This window comes from Citrus clementina, unplaced genomic scaffold (assembly GCF_000493195.1).
Source record: "Citrus clementina cultivar Clemenules unplaced genomic scaffold, Citrus_clementina_v1.0 scaffold_8, whole genome shotgun sequence".
Taxonomy (NCBI): domain Eukaryota; kingdom Viridiplantae; phylum Streptophyta; class Magnoliopsida; order Sapindales; family Rutaceae; genus Citrus; species Citrus x clementina.
Genome location: NW_006262022.1, coordinates 5609258 through 5625494, shown reverse-complemented (window position 1 = coordinate 5625494; position 16237 = coordinate 5609258). Strand labels below are relative to the sequence as shown.

Sequence of the window (16237 nt, the reverse complement as noted above, 5' to 3'; positions counted from 1 at the left end):
TAAGACGTTAGATTAAATTATTGTGGGAATTGTATTGCATAATTTTTAAAAACCCAATTCACCCCCCCTCTTGGGTTGCGTAACTTGCATTTCAGAATCATCTAGCGATTCTGAAGAACAAGTGATAGATAGAGTTGTACCTGTAGAAAGAACTCTTAGAGAGTTAGCTGAACCAGACTTGAATCAGCAAACACTCTACATTCCATATGTAGACTTGGAGGTAAATTTTGAATTAAAATCTGGTCTTATTCATTTGTTACCCAAGTTTCATGATTTTGCAGGTGAAGATCCTCATAAACATCTCAAGGAGTTTCATGTTGTGTGTTCAAGTATAAGGCCTCAAGGAGTGACTGAAGAGCAGATTAAGCTGCGTGCTTTTCCTTTCTTTTTAGATGGGCTAGCTAAAGACTGGTTGTACTACTTGCGTCCTGAATCGATTACAACGTGGAATGGTTTGAAGAAGCAGTTCCTCAAGAAGTACTTTCCTGTTTCAAGAGCTGCCAACATCAGAAAAGACATTTGTGGGATCAGACAACTTTCTGGGGAACTTTATTTGAGTATTGAGAGCGATTCAAACAATTGTGTGCCAGCTGTCTTCAGCATCAGATTTCTGATCAACTTCTTATTCAATACTTTTATGAATGACTGTCATTGATGAATATAAGTATGATAGATGTTGCTAGTGGAGGTGTGTTGGTGAATAAAACCCCTACTCAAGCAAGGGAGTTGATCTCAAATATGGCTGTCAATGCACAACAGTTTGGCAGCAGACAAGATCCCACTTCAAAGAAGGTGAATGAGGTAAACATATCTTTTATTGAACAACGTTTAGATAAACTTACTTATCTTGTGGAAAAGTTTGTTGTAGGTAATGTGTAACAGGTGAAAATTTGTGGCATTTGTTTCAATATGGGTCATTCAACTCCTGACACTTCAAGAAGAACCCGTTGAACAAGCCAATGCAGTTGGAGGATTTCCAGGCATGCCTCAGAGGAGGTATGATGCTTATGCACAAACATACAATCCGAGATGGAAGGATCATCCCAACTTCAGCTACGAAGTTAGGCCGTCAAGATTCCCACAACAATACCCACCAAGACAACCAGCCCCTCCACAGTCAAACTCCAAGTCAGGTATATCTCTTGAAGAAATTGTTAAATCACTTGCGACTAACACTCAACAATTTTAGCAGGCAACTACAACATGCATTCAGAATTTGGAGAACCAAATGAGTCAATTGGCGACTACAATGAGCCGTCTGGAGTCTCAAGTATCAGGGAGATTGCCTTCACAATATGAGGTGAATCCAAAGCAAAACGTTAGTGCTATCATCCTTAGAAGTGAGAAGAAGTTACAAGAGCCTAGTAAAAAAGTGACAAAGCACGTAGAAGATGAGTTTGAGAAGAATGAATTGACGCCTAAATCTCAAGATGCGCAACCCACCAAAGCGAAACCCCTACCTGGGGTGATACCTCCTCCTTATCAGCTACTCAGCTACTTGAATTACCTTTTTTAGCTCTAACAACATTTCAATCTTCGAGAAAAGTGGATGCTCTATTATCTGAAGGTAATTGGAGGCTGGCATTCTGAACCCACATGGAGTGCAGTATGACATATGGATGTGCACATCCATATGACCAGGGCGCAACAAAGTAAGGTCAAGCTTGGCTTTATGATTGGTTTTGACTATCATGATCCGCTCATCACCATAACCTAACCATAATCTATCTATGAAGGTTAGCATTCTTGATAAGGTGGCCTGAAAATAAAAAAATTACAATACATGATCAAGTCATGGATGTTTATTGTTGTGCAAATTTTATTGTACTCACAAGTGCACAAATCCATTGCAGTATAGATTTATAGTGATAAGTGTCGATCTCACGAGAAGGTAGATTTAATTATGTGTAGGGTTACTTTTCTAAGTGTATATGTGAATTTGCTGGAGATGATTTTTTAGTAATACTAAGATTTAAAATAAAAATGACGAGAATAAATTAAGGATGAAAATAATTCAAATAAAATACTTGAGTTTTTGGATTCACACTCAACACTTCATCAAAGGCTTAATATTCCTTTTTATTTCCAATTAATTTATGAGGAAATATTTTCACTCTTCATAAGCCTAATTCTATTAAATATAGCTTCTAGCGCTCAGTGTGCCAAAGGGTAATGGCCTTTCGCTAATTATAGTGTTGAGTACAAGTTGTGCTAGATGATAATAATCCCTTTGTCGACAACATGGCAAGACCATCCACTACACAACTTAGATGCACTCTCTATCAACATTGAGTCAAGACAACCCATAAATACTAGAGGAGAGTCTCTTTCTAATAAATATACTATAAAGTGCTCATTGTGCCAAACAATAACAATCTTTCACTTGGAAATCGGTATACCGTTTAAAATCTAAACAAGATACATTGTCTGTCAATAATGAGTCAAAACAACCACATAAATTAGAGATAAAAAGAAAATAAACTTACCAAATTAAGCTCATGAATTATGTTGAGACTTCCCCTTCAACCTAAGCTTGAAATTAAATTAGCCACTGATGATTGAACTAGGGGTAAAATGATAATTTTACTAAAATACATAGAAAATATAAGATGGAGAGAGAATTACAAAAAATAGAGCTCAAATTTGGATTTAGAGTTGTCAAATTTGGGGAGAGAGTCATTTACTTATAGATACAATGAGTAAATCATGGTCATCAGATAAAAATAATTCGGACGCTCGGGATTGCATTGCATGGCAAGATCTGATTGGTTGGAACACATCATTGGTCATGCCACATCAGTATTTTTTTGGTCCAATAGGATATTGTTACATCATCGGTCAACGCCACATCATCAAACAATGCCACATCATTGGCCAACACTACATCAACATTTTTTAGTCCAATAAGATACTGACACGTTGTCGGTCAATGCCACATCAGCTAGTCAATACCACGTTAACTGAGCCCCACCAATGTCGTAAAATTATAATCTTATCCTTTATGCACTTCTTAAGGTTTTCAGTTGTTTTAAGCTTAAAAACACTATATGTTTTGCCGTCCGACTTTTCGTTAATTGTAAAGTGACAAAATACTCATAAAATATATAAAATACTTAAATTATAATAAAACACATATAATTAAAGTTAAATTATTACAAAACACATATAATTAAAGTTTAAATGACTTAAATACATAAAAGTTAAAATATTAGTGAGGCTTAGAGTTTAGAATGATGATTTTACCTCTTGTAAATATGTATTTACTGAGATACTGAGAAAAAAGATTTCAAGCACTAAATCATTCTGTATAAATTAGTTCATCCAGAGACTTTTCTTTATAGGATTTAACTTTTTAGATTATTAATTCCTAGAGTAGAAACAACAAGAAATAAGAGGGACAAAAATGCCACTTGATGGTTTGATGCAATTTATATGGTCATTACATGGGCTTCCAAACACATTATGCCCATATATGTGATTTGTAGATGGTTGAACTTTATCTTTGAGCAGCATTGCTCTGACAAGATAATTGAATACAAAACTAATTGAAAACAAGTTCCTTATTAGCAACTTTAATCAGAGAGTAGCTTAACTTAGCTAAGAGACTTAGTTTTTAAGCAATTAGGAAGGAAACTTATATTGAATGTTCTATTGTTAAGAATCATCAAGTAAAAAAAAGAATATAGGGTGACAAGAGTAACTTATTTCCCTGATCATTTCATAAATCATACTAATCAGTATTTGCAACCCTGGCCTTTGCAAGCTTGTCCTCCAACTCAATGCTGCAATCGATGTCCTCCATAACTAGAATGGACTTGTTTTATGTGGAAATCAATATCTACCTTAAATCTTTATTTGTCACCGTAAAAGAGAGTGTAGATTGTGGAAAAGAGAACATGCGAAAGAAAATGGTGATGCTTAGAAAAATGACAAAGAGAACACTGCAACCACATTTGACGGTGATTTGTATAGTTTATAATGAGAGTTCAGTAAACCTCACTTGTCATACTTGTAATTGGGTGATCGATTCGGGCGCTTCATTTCATGTTACTGCATATCATGATTACTTCACATCTTATATTAATGATGATTATGGCCATGTTTGGATGGGAAATGAGAGGGCATCCAAGATTGTGGGCATATGAGATATTTGCTTGGAAACTGGCATTGGCTATAAGTTGTGTCTTAAAGATGTCAAACTTGTACCAGATATTCGTCTTAATTTGGTCTTTGCAGGCAAGCTTGATGATGATGGTTATACCAACCAATTTGGTGAAGGAGAATAAAAGTTCACCAAACGCTCCCTCGTGTTAGCTAATGGGAGGAAAATAAACACTATCTATATGATAGAAGCCAAGATCAAGAAAGAAGATGTGAATGTGGCTCTAAAAGATTCTGACATTAAAATATAGCATAAAAAGTTTGGTCACATTGGTGAGAAAATTTTAGAAACTCTTGCTAGAAAATAATTTCTACCTAGCTTTGCGGGTTTGTCCCTCAAGACTTGTATTCATTACTTAGCTAGAAAGACACACATAGTAGCTTTTAAAAGTTTTTCTCCATCTAGAAAGTCACAATGATGTTTGCATGATGTAAGTATATTAATAGGAGGTGCACTTTATTTTGTGACTTTTATTGATGATTACTTTAGAAAAGTGTGGGCCTTTACTTTGAAATCTAAAAACTAGGTGCTTGATGTGTTTAAGTTCTTTCATGCTTATGCTGAGAGAGGGACAAAAAGAAAATTAAAATGTGTCAGGGCAGATAATGGTGGTGAGTACAGAGGACCATTTGAGTAATATTGCAAATCCCATAAAATAAGACTTGAGAAAACTGTACCAAAGACCCCATAGCAGAAGGATGTAGCAGAAATGATGAATAGAACAATTGAAGAGAGGGTCATATGTATGTTTTCTAATGCTAAGCTTTCTAAATCTTTATATGCGTAAGATATGCGTACTACAGTTGACTTGATTAACCTTTCTCATTCAGCTCTATTAGATGGTAATATACCTGAGAGAGTTTGGACTGGGAAAGATGTTTCTTATAAACACTTGAGAGTGTTTGGTTGTAAAGCATATGTTCATATCCCAAAAGATGAGAGATCGAAGCTTGATGATAAAGCCAATGAAAGCATTTTCTTAGGCTATGGGCATGAAGAATATGGGTACAAATTATGGGATCTAGTGGCAAGAAAATTGATCAGAAGTAGAGATATGTTCCTTGAAGATCAAATAATTTGTGATGCAGAGAAGAGTGATGAGCCTCAGTCATCTCCAAAGATTCCTATTATTCCAAGTTCAGTTTCTCCACTTGTAGTTCATGATGATCATAGGGGAGTTGAAGAGGATAATAATGATTGTCCAGCAGAACCAGTTGACCAAGTACCTTTAAAACCACCTGCACCACCAGTTGAACCAACATTGAAAAGATCCACCAGATAACGGCGACTTTTCACTAAATATCCTCCACATGAGTATGTGATGCTTAGAGATGAAAATGAGCCAGAATGTTTTGAATAAGCCATATCTCACCATCATAAAAGTGAGTGGGTTAAATTCATGCAAGAGAAGATGAAATCCTTGAATGAGAACCACACTTATGACTTAGTGAAGCTCTCTAGAAGAAATAGGGCATTGAAGAACAAATGAGTTTACAGGTTGAAAACTGAAAATAACTCACAACATCAATACAAGACTAGATTAGTTGTGAAGGCTTTCGATTAGAAGAAATGTGTTGATTTTGATGAAATATTTTCTTCTATGGTGAAGATGTCGTCTATCCGAGTTGTTATGGGATTAGCAGCTAGCTTGAACTTGGAGATAGCACAACTTGATGTAAAGACAACTTTCTTACACGACGACTTAGAGGAGGAAATATACATGGAGCAACCTGAAGGGTTCAATGTCAAAGCAAAGAAGAACTTGTGTGCAAGTTGAAGAAAAGTTTGTATGGGCTAAAACAGGCACCAAGACAGTGGTACAAGAAATTTGATTTTTCAATGAAGAATCATAGTTTTAGCAAGACTATATGCGACCATCATATTTTTGTGAAGAAGTTTGGTGATAATGATTTCATCATTCTTTTGTTTTATGTGAATGACATGTTGATTGTTGGCCAGGATGCTAGTAATATAGACAATCTGAAGAGAGAGCATAATAAGTCTTTTGCAATGAAGGACTTGGGACTGGCGAAACAGATTCTTGGCATGAAGATTTCCCGCGATAAAAAAGTTGGAAAGTTATGGTTATCCCAAGAAGTATATGTTGAAAGGGTTCTTAAAAGATTTAACATGGGCAAGCCAAATTTTGTTTGTTCTCCACTTGCAGGCCATTTCAAGCTTAGTTCTGAGCATTGTCCTACAACTGAGAAAGAGAAGCCAGAGATGAAATGAGTTCTTTATGCTTCAGCAATTGGTAGTTTGATGTACGCCATGATTTGTACAAGACCAAATATTGCTCATGTAGTTTGTGTAGTCAGTCGATTTCTCTCCAGTCCGGGCAAAGAACACTGGACAACAATAAAGTGGATTCTCATATATTGGTGACAAACATGTGTTACAAGTGTACACGAATACAAATATGGCGAGAGATATTAATTCTAGAAAATCCTTATCATGATATTTACTCAACTTTGCAAGGGGAACAATCTCATGGCAATCCAGACTTCAATAGTGTGTTTGCCCTATCTACCACTAAAGCAGAGTATATTACAATCACTAAAGGTTGTAAAGAAACTTTGTGGATGAAGAATTTCCTATAAGAGATTGTTGTGAAGCAAGACAACTTTATTGTGTACTGTGACAGTCAGAGTGTCATTCACTTGGCAAAGAATTCAACATATCTTTTGAAATCCAAGCATATTGATGTGAGGTATCATTGGATATGAGATGTGCTTGAGAAGAGATAGTTGCAACTTGAAAAGATACACACAACGGAAAATGAGTCAGATATGATGACAAAGTTATTACCTAAGGAGAAGCTGAAAAACTGTATGCAGAAAGCGAGTTTGGTGGTGCCTCCGACATGATCTGGAGGGGGATATTTGTTGGATCCATCTCATTTGGGTGGCCTAAGCCCAAATTTAAATAAGTTTAGGCAATTAAGTAATTAAAATACATTGAGGGGCTAAGTGAAAATTTACATGCAATTTGACTTTTAAAAGCAAGTGAACGTTGCTGCCTGTGCGTGCAGGAGAAGCCGGAGGTGAAACAAAAGCCAGTAGAGGTTTTTAATTTGGGAATAGTGATTTTAATCTTGGCAATTTTAATTCCATTTTTTCTTAAATCTTGAAGGTAAGTTCATGGCATCGCCCTCTACAATCTTAGTGATCTTGATTTTTATTTTATCATTTCGTTGTCTATTATTTATGATACTCACTTGTTAGAGAGATAATTATTAAGTTGTTACTATAAGTCAAGAATATTGAGATTTTTGATATTGATAGTCTCTAGTATTATTTAGAGAAGAATTTGTGTTGTAATCTCATTAATATAATGGAAGATTATATTGGACTACGGTCCCGTAGTTTTTTTTACTTGAGTTTTCCGCATAAAAATTTATGTCTCTTGTGGTTGGTTTTTACTTTAGATTAATTGTTTTATTTTTCTACCTATTTATTTATGGTGCACATCCTATTTTAATCACACAAAAAGAGAAAAAGTTTCGTTTCTGCTTAATTTTCAACTGCTTGTGTGATTCTCTTTCCCAACAGTTGCTACTCCCCTTCTATTGATACTTCCCCTCTATAAGACCTCGAAGTAAAAAGCTTCAAAGTATTCTTTACTTGCTTAACTCTTGAGATTTTTCTCAAGACATGAGGTATGTAATTACGCAAGATAGTGCCTTTATGCTTCTTGTGGAATCTCAGCTCAAAGCATGGGACTTGGGGCTTAACCATAGTGTTGCCTTTATTATGAACCTCATGCTCTGGGGCTGGTTTTGTCCCAAATCTCCATTTTATTCGACAAGAATCAACAATCTCTTCATTCTTCTCAACAAAAAGTGAAACTTTGGTTTCCTTCTCTGTCAAACAGATATCGATTCTATTCACATTGGGAGGGATTTTGTGTTCAAGATAAAGTTGTGCACTAAGAGTGTTTTTTTTGTTGGGGCCATCATCATACTCTTCAATGACAGACGTTTACTCACTAAAAATTCTTGCGACAAGGCTTCTGAATATATGATCAATGTAGGCACTAACCTCAGGAGGCAAGAACTGACGAGCTTAGGATCGAATAAGCATATAAAGGTAGCTGCTGCAGATGCTACAACAGACATCATGGTCGTTATGGATGGCCTCTAGTCCTCTACTCTTTAATTTCAAATTTTAATAATTTTTTTTTATAACGTATTAGCTTTTACTGTTTAAGTACATTTTGTTATGCTGCCGAATTTAAAAAATATAGAAAATAATCTTTCGAATTTCAAATTAATTAGGTTCTTATATCTCCGTTGTGACTAAAACTGAATGAATTAAATCATTATCGTATCTATATAAGGATACCTCTATTCTGTTACTCAAATTGTATGAAATTGAATGAATTCTAAAGATCATCGATCCCTTGCCAACTTTGCGAAGTGGAAAAAATTTTAATCTATTTGTGAGATTTAAGTAAATTTTTTAGTTTTATTCTTGTGAGAATTCAAACTTCCAGTTATGGCTTCAGACAAGTTTAAAAGTCTTTTATTTTATGTTATTTTTTTTTAATTATTTAGCATAATAACAATTCAATTCCATACCAATCCATATGAATGTGGTTGAGACTCCAGACTCCATCCCCCCCCCCCCCCCCAAAACAGAAGTCTCAAATAAATGGCACCCAATTAATCATTTAGCTTAACAACAACCAAATTTCTAGTACTACGTATAACTATTTCTTTCTCTTTTGAAACTAGCTTTAAAAATAAAATAAAAAAAGAAGAAGACTGATTGGAGAGAAAATTTTTGAATTATGGAAAGTATAAAAACCTAGTTTTAGGAGGGAAATTTTAGTTAAACTTGAAAAATAGCCAGGGAACATGCATACGGATTTAAGAGAGGGAGAGAGGGTCAATTCTAGTTAACTTATTTTCCAAAATGCTTAGGGCACCCAGACACCGCCATTGAATAGGTTGAAAAATATTGAAGGGACCAAAAAAGTCACCCGGAACATAACTGCCCCTTAATTCACCTCCTCTGCTCCCCGCCGATATTCACTCAGAATGAAATCACTTGTTTTAACTTAAAATTTTTAATTCTGAACCTCAAAAAGCCAGAAAAATAAGATAATGCAATTAAATATTTTTGCACTGGCATGGATATATAAATAAACAAGGGCCCATTGCAATAATTTCGCCTGAGGTCCCGGGTAACAATGAGCCGTATTTGGTTAAAACACACAGCAAATATGTAAGAAAGAAATAATTATCATTAAACAACGTAAAACAAATAGGAATAAATAATATTCAGCATTGGTAAGCAAATAAAGAAACTAGGATTAAAAAACATACACAATAGATCTCCGAATGGCCTTTCCGCAAACTTGCTCCTAAATTATTTGATGACCTGAAATGATCAGAACACACAACCAAGTGCACGCGGTAAATAAACTTTTCATAGATAATATCATTTTCACACATTATATGCGACATAGATTTCAAGCCAAACCCTGTCACTACCGGACATTTTTTGAGGAAACGAAATACCCAGATATATGTTATATATCACTAAGATAAGTACCAAGTGAAACTAAGGAAAAAAAAAAAGCTACTTGCAGACTTCCATACAAATCTATTGAGTCTCCACTTCATCGGTTTTCTCAGAAAGCTCTTGAATATTTTCTGCTCCCCTTGCTGTTTCTTCTGCTTCTTTAGCTTTACTTTCACCAGTTTCCCTCTTCTTTATCTGAAGAAACTGAATTAGCCCACTAAGTGCAATTTTGGGCACCTCATCCCTCATCAGTTGCTCAGCTACATCAGCAGGAGTCACCTCTACTTTCTCTATCAACTCTTCAACCTCCAAGAAAAGTGGATGCTCGGTGATCCCAAGGTAGTTTGAGGCCAGCATTTTGAATCCACATGGAGTGCAATAGGACATATGAATGTGCACGTCCATACGGCCTGGGCGCAACAAAGCAGGGTCAAGTCTGTCTTTATGATTAGTTGTGAATATTATGATCCGCTCATCTCCACAACTGGACCACAATCCATCAATAAAGTTTAGCAATCCTGATAAGGTCACCTGAAACTGAGGAAAATATGTGATATAAGTCAGGGATGTATAGGTATGATTCGCAAGAACAGCCTTAAGAGCCGTAGCACTGGTCTAAGCATTATCTTTTGAAACAATATCTATATAGTTGAGTGGTCTATTATCTTGCAAGAGAAATGTTGCTCCCAGACAAATCTAAACCACCTATAAATATAGTTTGCCACATATCACTTATCTGCATGCAGAGTTTAGAAATCCTTGCAATGACAACATAAGTTGCATCAAATCATAATATGGCACGCTTTACCCCTCCAATTTCCTATTGTTTCCCTTCTAGGAATAGGGATGGCAAAAATATCGGGTTCCACAAAGATTCAGAAGATACTAATTCAAAAAAATATGGATTTACACATTAAAAAATGTCGATCTAAATGCTAATATTAAAGATCTGTGCGGATCTGGATTTAGATCTGGGCACAGTGTAAGTGTATTCGGAAAGCCAAATATCTGAATCCGCATATCTTTTAGTTTAAATATTATTTATTAATTAAAATTCAATCAGCAAATATATAAGTTAAATGACTTAAATGAAAAAAATCTAACCTAACCTTAAAAGTGAAACACACCTGCTTGAAATCTAGGCGGATTTATGATGTTTTTATTTGAGAATTTTTGGTGTTGTCAGACTGGCATAGTTGGTTTTATATTATTCTTGAAGTTTGATTTATATTGTAGTATTTTTGTTTGTGGATTTGTAGTGTTATTGTATGTTATTCTAATGTTGATAGTTTAATTATGTTGGATTTTATTAGGTAAATTAGTTGAATTCTTTTAATTTTAATTTAGTATTATGCAGATTGTTGAGTTGTGTTCCACATTTGCTAATAAAGGTGACTTACTGGGGTTTATAAGTGGGATAGGTCACTTCATCTAATAGACTAGTCATTTGGGTTGAATGCTTAAAAATCCTAAGTTAAGCCCCCTAAAAAGTGGTATTAGAGCCAAATCCCAGTAGTCATAATGTAGTGGTGGAACAAATATGTTGGACGAAAGAATTGGGCCCCGCGGTCGTTTCATTCGAGGGGGGATTGTTAAGTTGTGTCACATATTGACTAGTAAATTAGAGTTACTTGGGTTTATAAGTATGATACGCTACTCTATCCAATAGGCACGGTCCTTTCGTCTGGGAGGAGATAATTGAGTTTTGTCTCACATTAACTAATAAAGGAAAGTCACTTGGGTTTATTAGTAGGATAGGCTACTCCACTTAATAGGCTAGTCTTTTGAATTGGATACCTAGTATTCCTAAGCCAAAACCCCAACACGATTTCAAATATCCAAAAAATCTGCCCACAAACCGCACACGTATTACAAGCATCTGGATCGACATACTTTTTTTTGAATCTAAATGTAGATGTGGATACCAAAATATCGATGTGGATCCGGATGCAGAAGTACCTATATCCAAATCAGGTCCAGCTTTTGCCATTCCTATCTAGGAAATTAGTGATCGGAAAATGGGAGTCCTATAACTATGAGGAAGAGTCTCTAGAGGAGTCGATTTGTTCAAAATGAATAAGAGAAATCCTCTGGAAACAGTCACAAGAAATGCTACCTTTGCCAATCCTAGAATAAGAGTATTCAATGCTGATGCTATCATATAATTTCAGATCCTCTGGGGTCTCCCCATCGGCGAAAGTCCCAAAAATTACTAAAAACCACTCAATGAACACAATGTAAACGAATACGGATATAATTGACAACAAATTCCTGATTTCCAACTTCTACACTGGTGGTAAACATACACCAGATAAGCTTAGCTAAAATATGAGACTCATTTTCACCATGGACGATAAAGAAGGAACATGATATTGAAAATCACAGTATTAAGAATCATTAAATAAAGAAATTAATAGAGGAGAATAAGATCACCCGATTTCCTTGATTACATGCAGAACGATACAAGTCGGGAATTGCAGCTTTGGCCTTTGCAAGCCTGTCCTGCATTTCAAGGCAACAATCAATGTCCTCCACGACCAGAATGGACTTATTCTCTGTGGCAATCAATATCTGCCTTAAATCCTTATTTCCCTCCACACTAGACAGCTCCAAGTCATAGACATCAAAATTGATATAATTAGCCATGGCAGCAATCAAGCTTGATTTTCCGGTCCCTGGAGGACCATACAGCAGATACCCCCGTTTCCATGCCTTGCCAACTCTCTTATAAAACTCTTTCCTCTTCAGAAACCTCTCAAGATCATCCATTATCATCTTCTTCATATCAAAATCCATAGCTAAGGTATCAAATGTGGCTGGATGATCAAGATTCACTGATTGCCAAATTTCTGTATCTCCTCTATAAGGAAACAGTGTAAAAAGCTTCAAAGTTTTCTTTTTCTTGCTTAACTCTTTAGATTTCTTCAAGATGTGAGGAATGTAAGTACGCAAGACAGTGTCTTTATGCTTCTTGTGAAATCTCAAAGCAAAGAATGTGATATTTGATTTAACCAAATAATTCTGATTATTGTGAACCTCACGCTCTGGGTCTGGTTTGGACTCAAACTTCCATTTTAGCTGAACCCCATTAAAGACATCAACAATTTCTTCATTTTTTTCAAGAGAAAGTGAAACATTTGTTTCCTTCTTTGCCAAGTTGAGTTTAATTCTTTTCACATAAGGTGGGATTTTGGGTTCAAGATAAAGCTTTGCAGCTTTAAAGAGCTTGTTTTGGTTGAGGCCATCATCATATTCTTCAATGAGCAGAGTTAACTCATTGCAAAATCTTGCTATTAAGTTTTTCAGTTTAACATCAATGAAGGCACTAACCTCATGAGGCAAGTAGTGACGAGCAAATGATTGAACGAGCATAAATGTAGCAGCTGCAGATGCTGCAACAGACATCATGGTCGGTAGGGATGGTATCTGGGCACTGTCAAAAAACATTTTTTTTTTTTTTTGCCGTTTGGTTTGTGGGGAAAAGAATGGTTTTTGAATTGGTTTTATTTCGAGAAAGTGAACATGATTGAGTTAAAAAAGAAAGAAAATGGTGTGGAATTGAAGATGTTTAAGCTATGAAGGTTTTAAAAAATGGTAGGAGTGAGGTAAATGCATTATGGAGAAGATTTGACTATTTGTCGGCAGTTGAGTGCAAAGCCAAAAATAGAATAATTTTCTTTCTTTAGGTTCGATTGGACTTGCCCCTCACTTCCTCTCACATTGTTTCTTTTTTTAGATTCGATTGGACTTGCCTCTGACTACCTCTCACTTCGACCCTTTTTTTTAGGTTCGATTGGACTTGCCTCTCACGTGTTTGTTTTTTTAATTGAGTACTTGTTTAATAGTAATAAGTGATGATTTAATTTCATAAGTTTTTATTTAAATTTTTTTATCTTTTAGTTATTTTTTAGTGGAATTTTAAAGATTAAATAAGTTACTTAACTTCGACTATCAAAACTCATATTTTAAGTTTTTTAAACATTAAAATATTAAAAATATTATTTATTTATTTAACAATTTTATTTATTTTTTTCATGACATAATATTAAAAAGTTTATCCATTAAAGTAATTTTGTAAATTTTAATAAATCTCTCATTAAAAATCAAACAAATAAATTTTTTTGGATATAAGTTTTACTTGTAAAAGTTCTATTTAAATAAACTTTATTTGAAAAGTTGTATCAAACAAGTTACTTGACTTATTTAATTAAGTTAATTGAAGGTATTTATTTTTATATTTTAATAAAACTTTTTAGATAATTTTGAATTAATAAAGTAAGTCAATTTTTTGACTTTTTATTGAATAGAGAAATCTAAATAAGCCAACTAATTTCTAATAGAAAACATATCTCTATTTTATTATTTATTTTTCATGTCTATCCCAATATCCACCCATCTATGTTTACCCATTAATAATCTAATCTTTACTTTTTTTAGTAGTCTGGAATCCCTCGTCATTTTGCTTCTCTTATCAAGTTCTTAAATCTCCCATTATTGGTGATCGAAAATATTGTTTTTAAGCTTTCTAATGTAATTATATAATTTGTTTGTATAAAAAAATTATATATTATAATTTCAAAATCATTATGTATTCACTTGAATATGATTTTGCTTATATATAATAAAATATTATGGTATTTATACTCGTTGATATTTATTACACACACACGCACTCTATATATATATATATATATATATATATATATGTTTACATTCAAATTTAATAAGGATACAAATGTAAAAGTCTATGGTTTTAGTTTTTAAGAAAAAAAAGCAATTTATTACTTATTTTCATATATTCACACAAAAAAATGAAAATATTATTCATATCCATATCTTTACATCCATTTAAATTTCATACCAATTCAAGTATATTCAGATTTATAAAAAAACAAACGACACCTACATTTTACTTCTATATATGTTTAAGAGATCTCACTCATTTAGAACACTTAGGATTTACTCAATGGTTTAGTCTCACTTTCACCGGGCTTTTTCTACTATTTATAAATTCACCACCATCAATGTGAAATAACTTTAACAATCTCTCCTCATACTTCGAATCTCCTTATCAAATGGTTGGGCTAAAATTATTGGTGAACCTAAACTTTAATACTAGTATTAGGTAGTCTTAACCGCAATACTTTGTTATGATTATGATAATTTAGCTGAAACTTTTCGAGTGAAAGACTTGGAAAGAAATTTCAATCCCCAGGAACTGTAGCGTTAAGTTAAATTCATTGTCTTAGACTGGTTAGCAAAGAAATGAAAATTACTCGAAAACGAATATATTGACAAGTCCAGTGATCCTCTTTGAAAAAAAAAGGTTAAAAAAAAATGTATTGACAAGTGCAGGGTTAGGTTATGATTTTACAAATAATGCTATTAGTTATTTGCAAATGATTCTGAAAGGCAAGAGTTATTTGCAAATGATTCTGAAAGGCAAGTTAAATTTTGTTCTTAAGAAAGTCTCATTAAAGTTGGTTGATTAAAAAAAGCATGGATCCGATGCTGTCCGTAAGTTGGAGCATCTCCAAACATAGCAGGTTCCTTCTTTCTTTTTTTAGTCTCTGTGAACCTTTCATTATAACTTTCCGTTACTTTTTTTTAAAGTGGCTCCAGTGGAGTGGATAGGGAGGGCCTCACCTTTCAAGGAATAATCCTGAGATGGTGGAACCCACAGTCTCCTTTTTCTATAAACACTTTCTTCATCCAATGGCTCTGGTTTTTTTTTTTTTTTTTTTTATTGTAAGATCATACAAGGGCACCGAGTAACATCAAACTTGACCCTCAAAATTCTTTTTAATTAGCTTGGACTTGATAATCTGCCCTTGTCTTTGAATTAGGGAAACTCAATCAGGTGCTTCAGCGAATCTCAGGACCCTCATTCTTCAGCAACTGCTTACCAACATCTACAGGAGTCCCCAATGCATTCTGCATTATCTCTTTGATTTCGGATATAAGTGGAAGGTCTGTAGCTCACAGATAATTGGCATGCCCGGCACTGCCGAGTCTAATCAGTCTTTATGATTCGTCATGAATACGAAGATTCTCTCATGTCCAATGCTGGACCACAATCCATGACCATCTATCGTGAAAGTGCCACCTGTCTAAAAAAAATGAAATGAAATATATAAAAATAAAACCACTGTGTACACGAAGTTTGGCTTGAACTTTAATTGACAATGAACGAGTTGCCTGGCTTGATCGGTTAGGTCCAAGGACATCAACAACAGTGTTAGAACGGTGCGTTTACTTTCCTGTTTATCTACTGTTTATTTTATTGTAGTTAGAATGGATTGGAAAATTTAGATGGATTGAAATTAAAATAAGAATAAATTATTTTTTTCAATATGACATTAGAATGGGTAAAAATTAGAATGGGTTAGAATCCAAATAGAGAATTAGAATTAGAATAAATTATTTACTTGAGTTGTATTGTTTATTTTATTTTATAATTAAAATAAATTATCACAAATTCCTAAAATGACCTTAATTATAATTATATTAAATAGGGGTGGGCATGGGTTGGTTGGGTTGGATTTAA

The 16237-nt window shown here is 34.2% G+C and overlaps 1 protein-coding gene and 1 pseudogene across 1 annotated transcript; both read right to left on the bottom strand.

Moving 5' to 3' along the window:
- Positions 1-7716: 7716 nt before the first annotated feature.
- LOC112096284 lies at positions 7717-9666 on the bottom strand (annotated as a pseudogene).
- A 105-nt stretch (positions 9667-9771) lies between these two features.
- Positions 9772-13277, bottom strand: LOC18034421 (AAA-ATPase At3g50940). Its single transcript, XM_006423274.2, has 2 exons — positions 12124-13277; positions 9772-10227 (listed from the first exon to the last, which is right to left on the bottom strand). The coding sequence occupies exons 1-2, from the start codon at positions 13135-13137 to the stop codon at positions 9772-9774; spliced, it is 1470 nt and encodes a 489-aa protein (XP_006423337.2). The 5' UTR covers positions 13138-13277.
- Positions 13278-16237: the final 2960 nt, after the last annotated feature.

Bases quoted from the DNA above. Each gene is read 5' to 3' on its own strand.
- LOC18034421 (XM_006423274.2), bottom strand. From the start codon at position 13,137: ATGTTTTTTGACAGTGCCCAGATACCATCCCTACCGACCATGATGTCT. The intron at 10,228-12,123 runs GTGATCTTATTC...TATTTTCCTCAG, and splicing joins CATGTAATCAAGGAAATCGG to TTTCAGGTGACCTTATCAGG.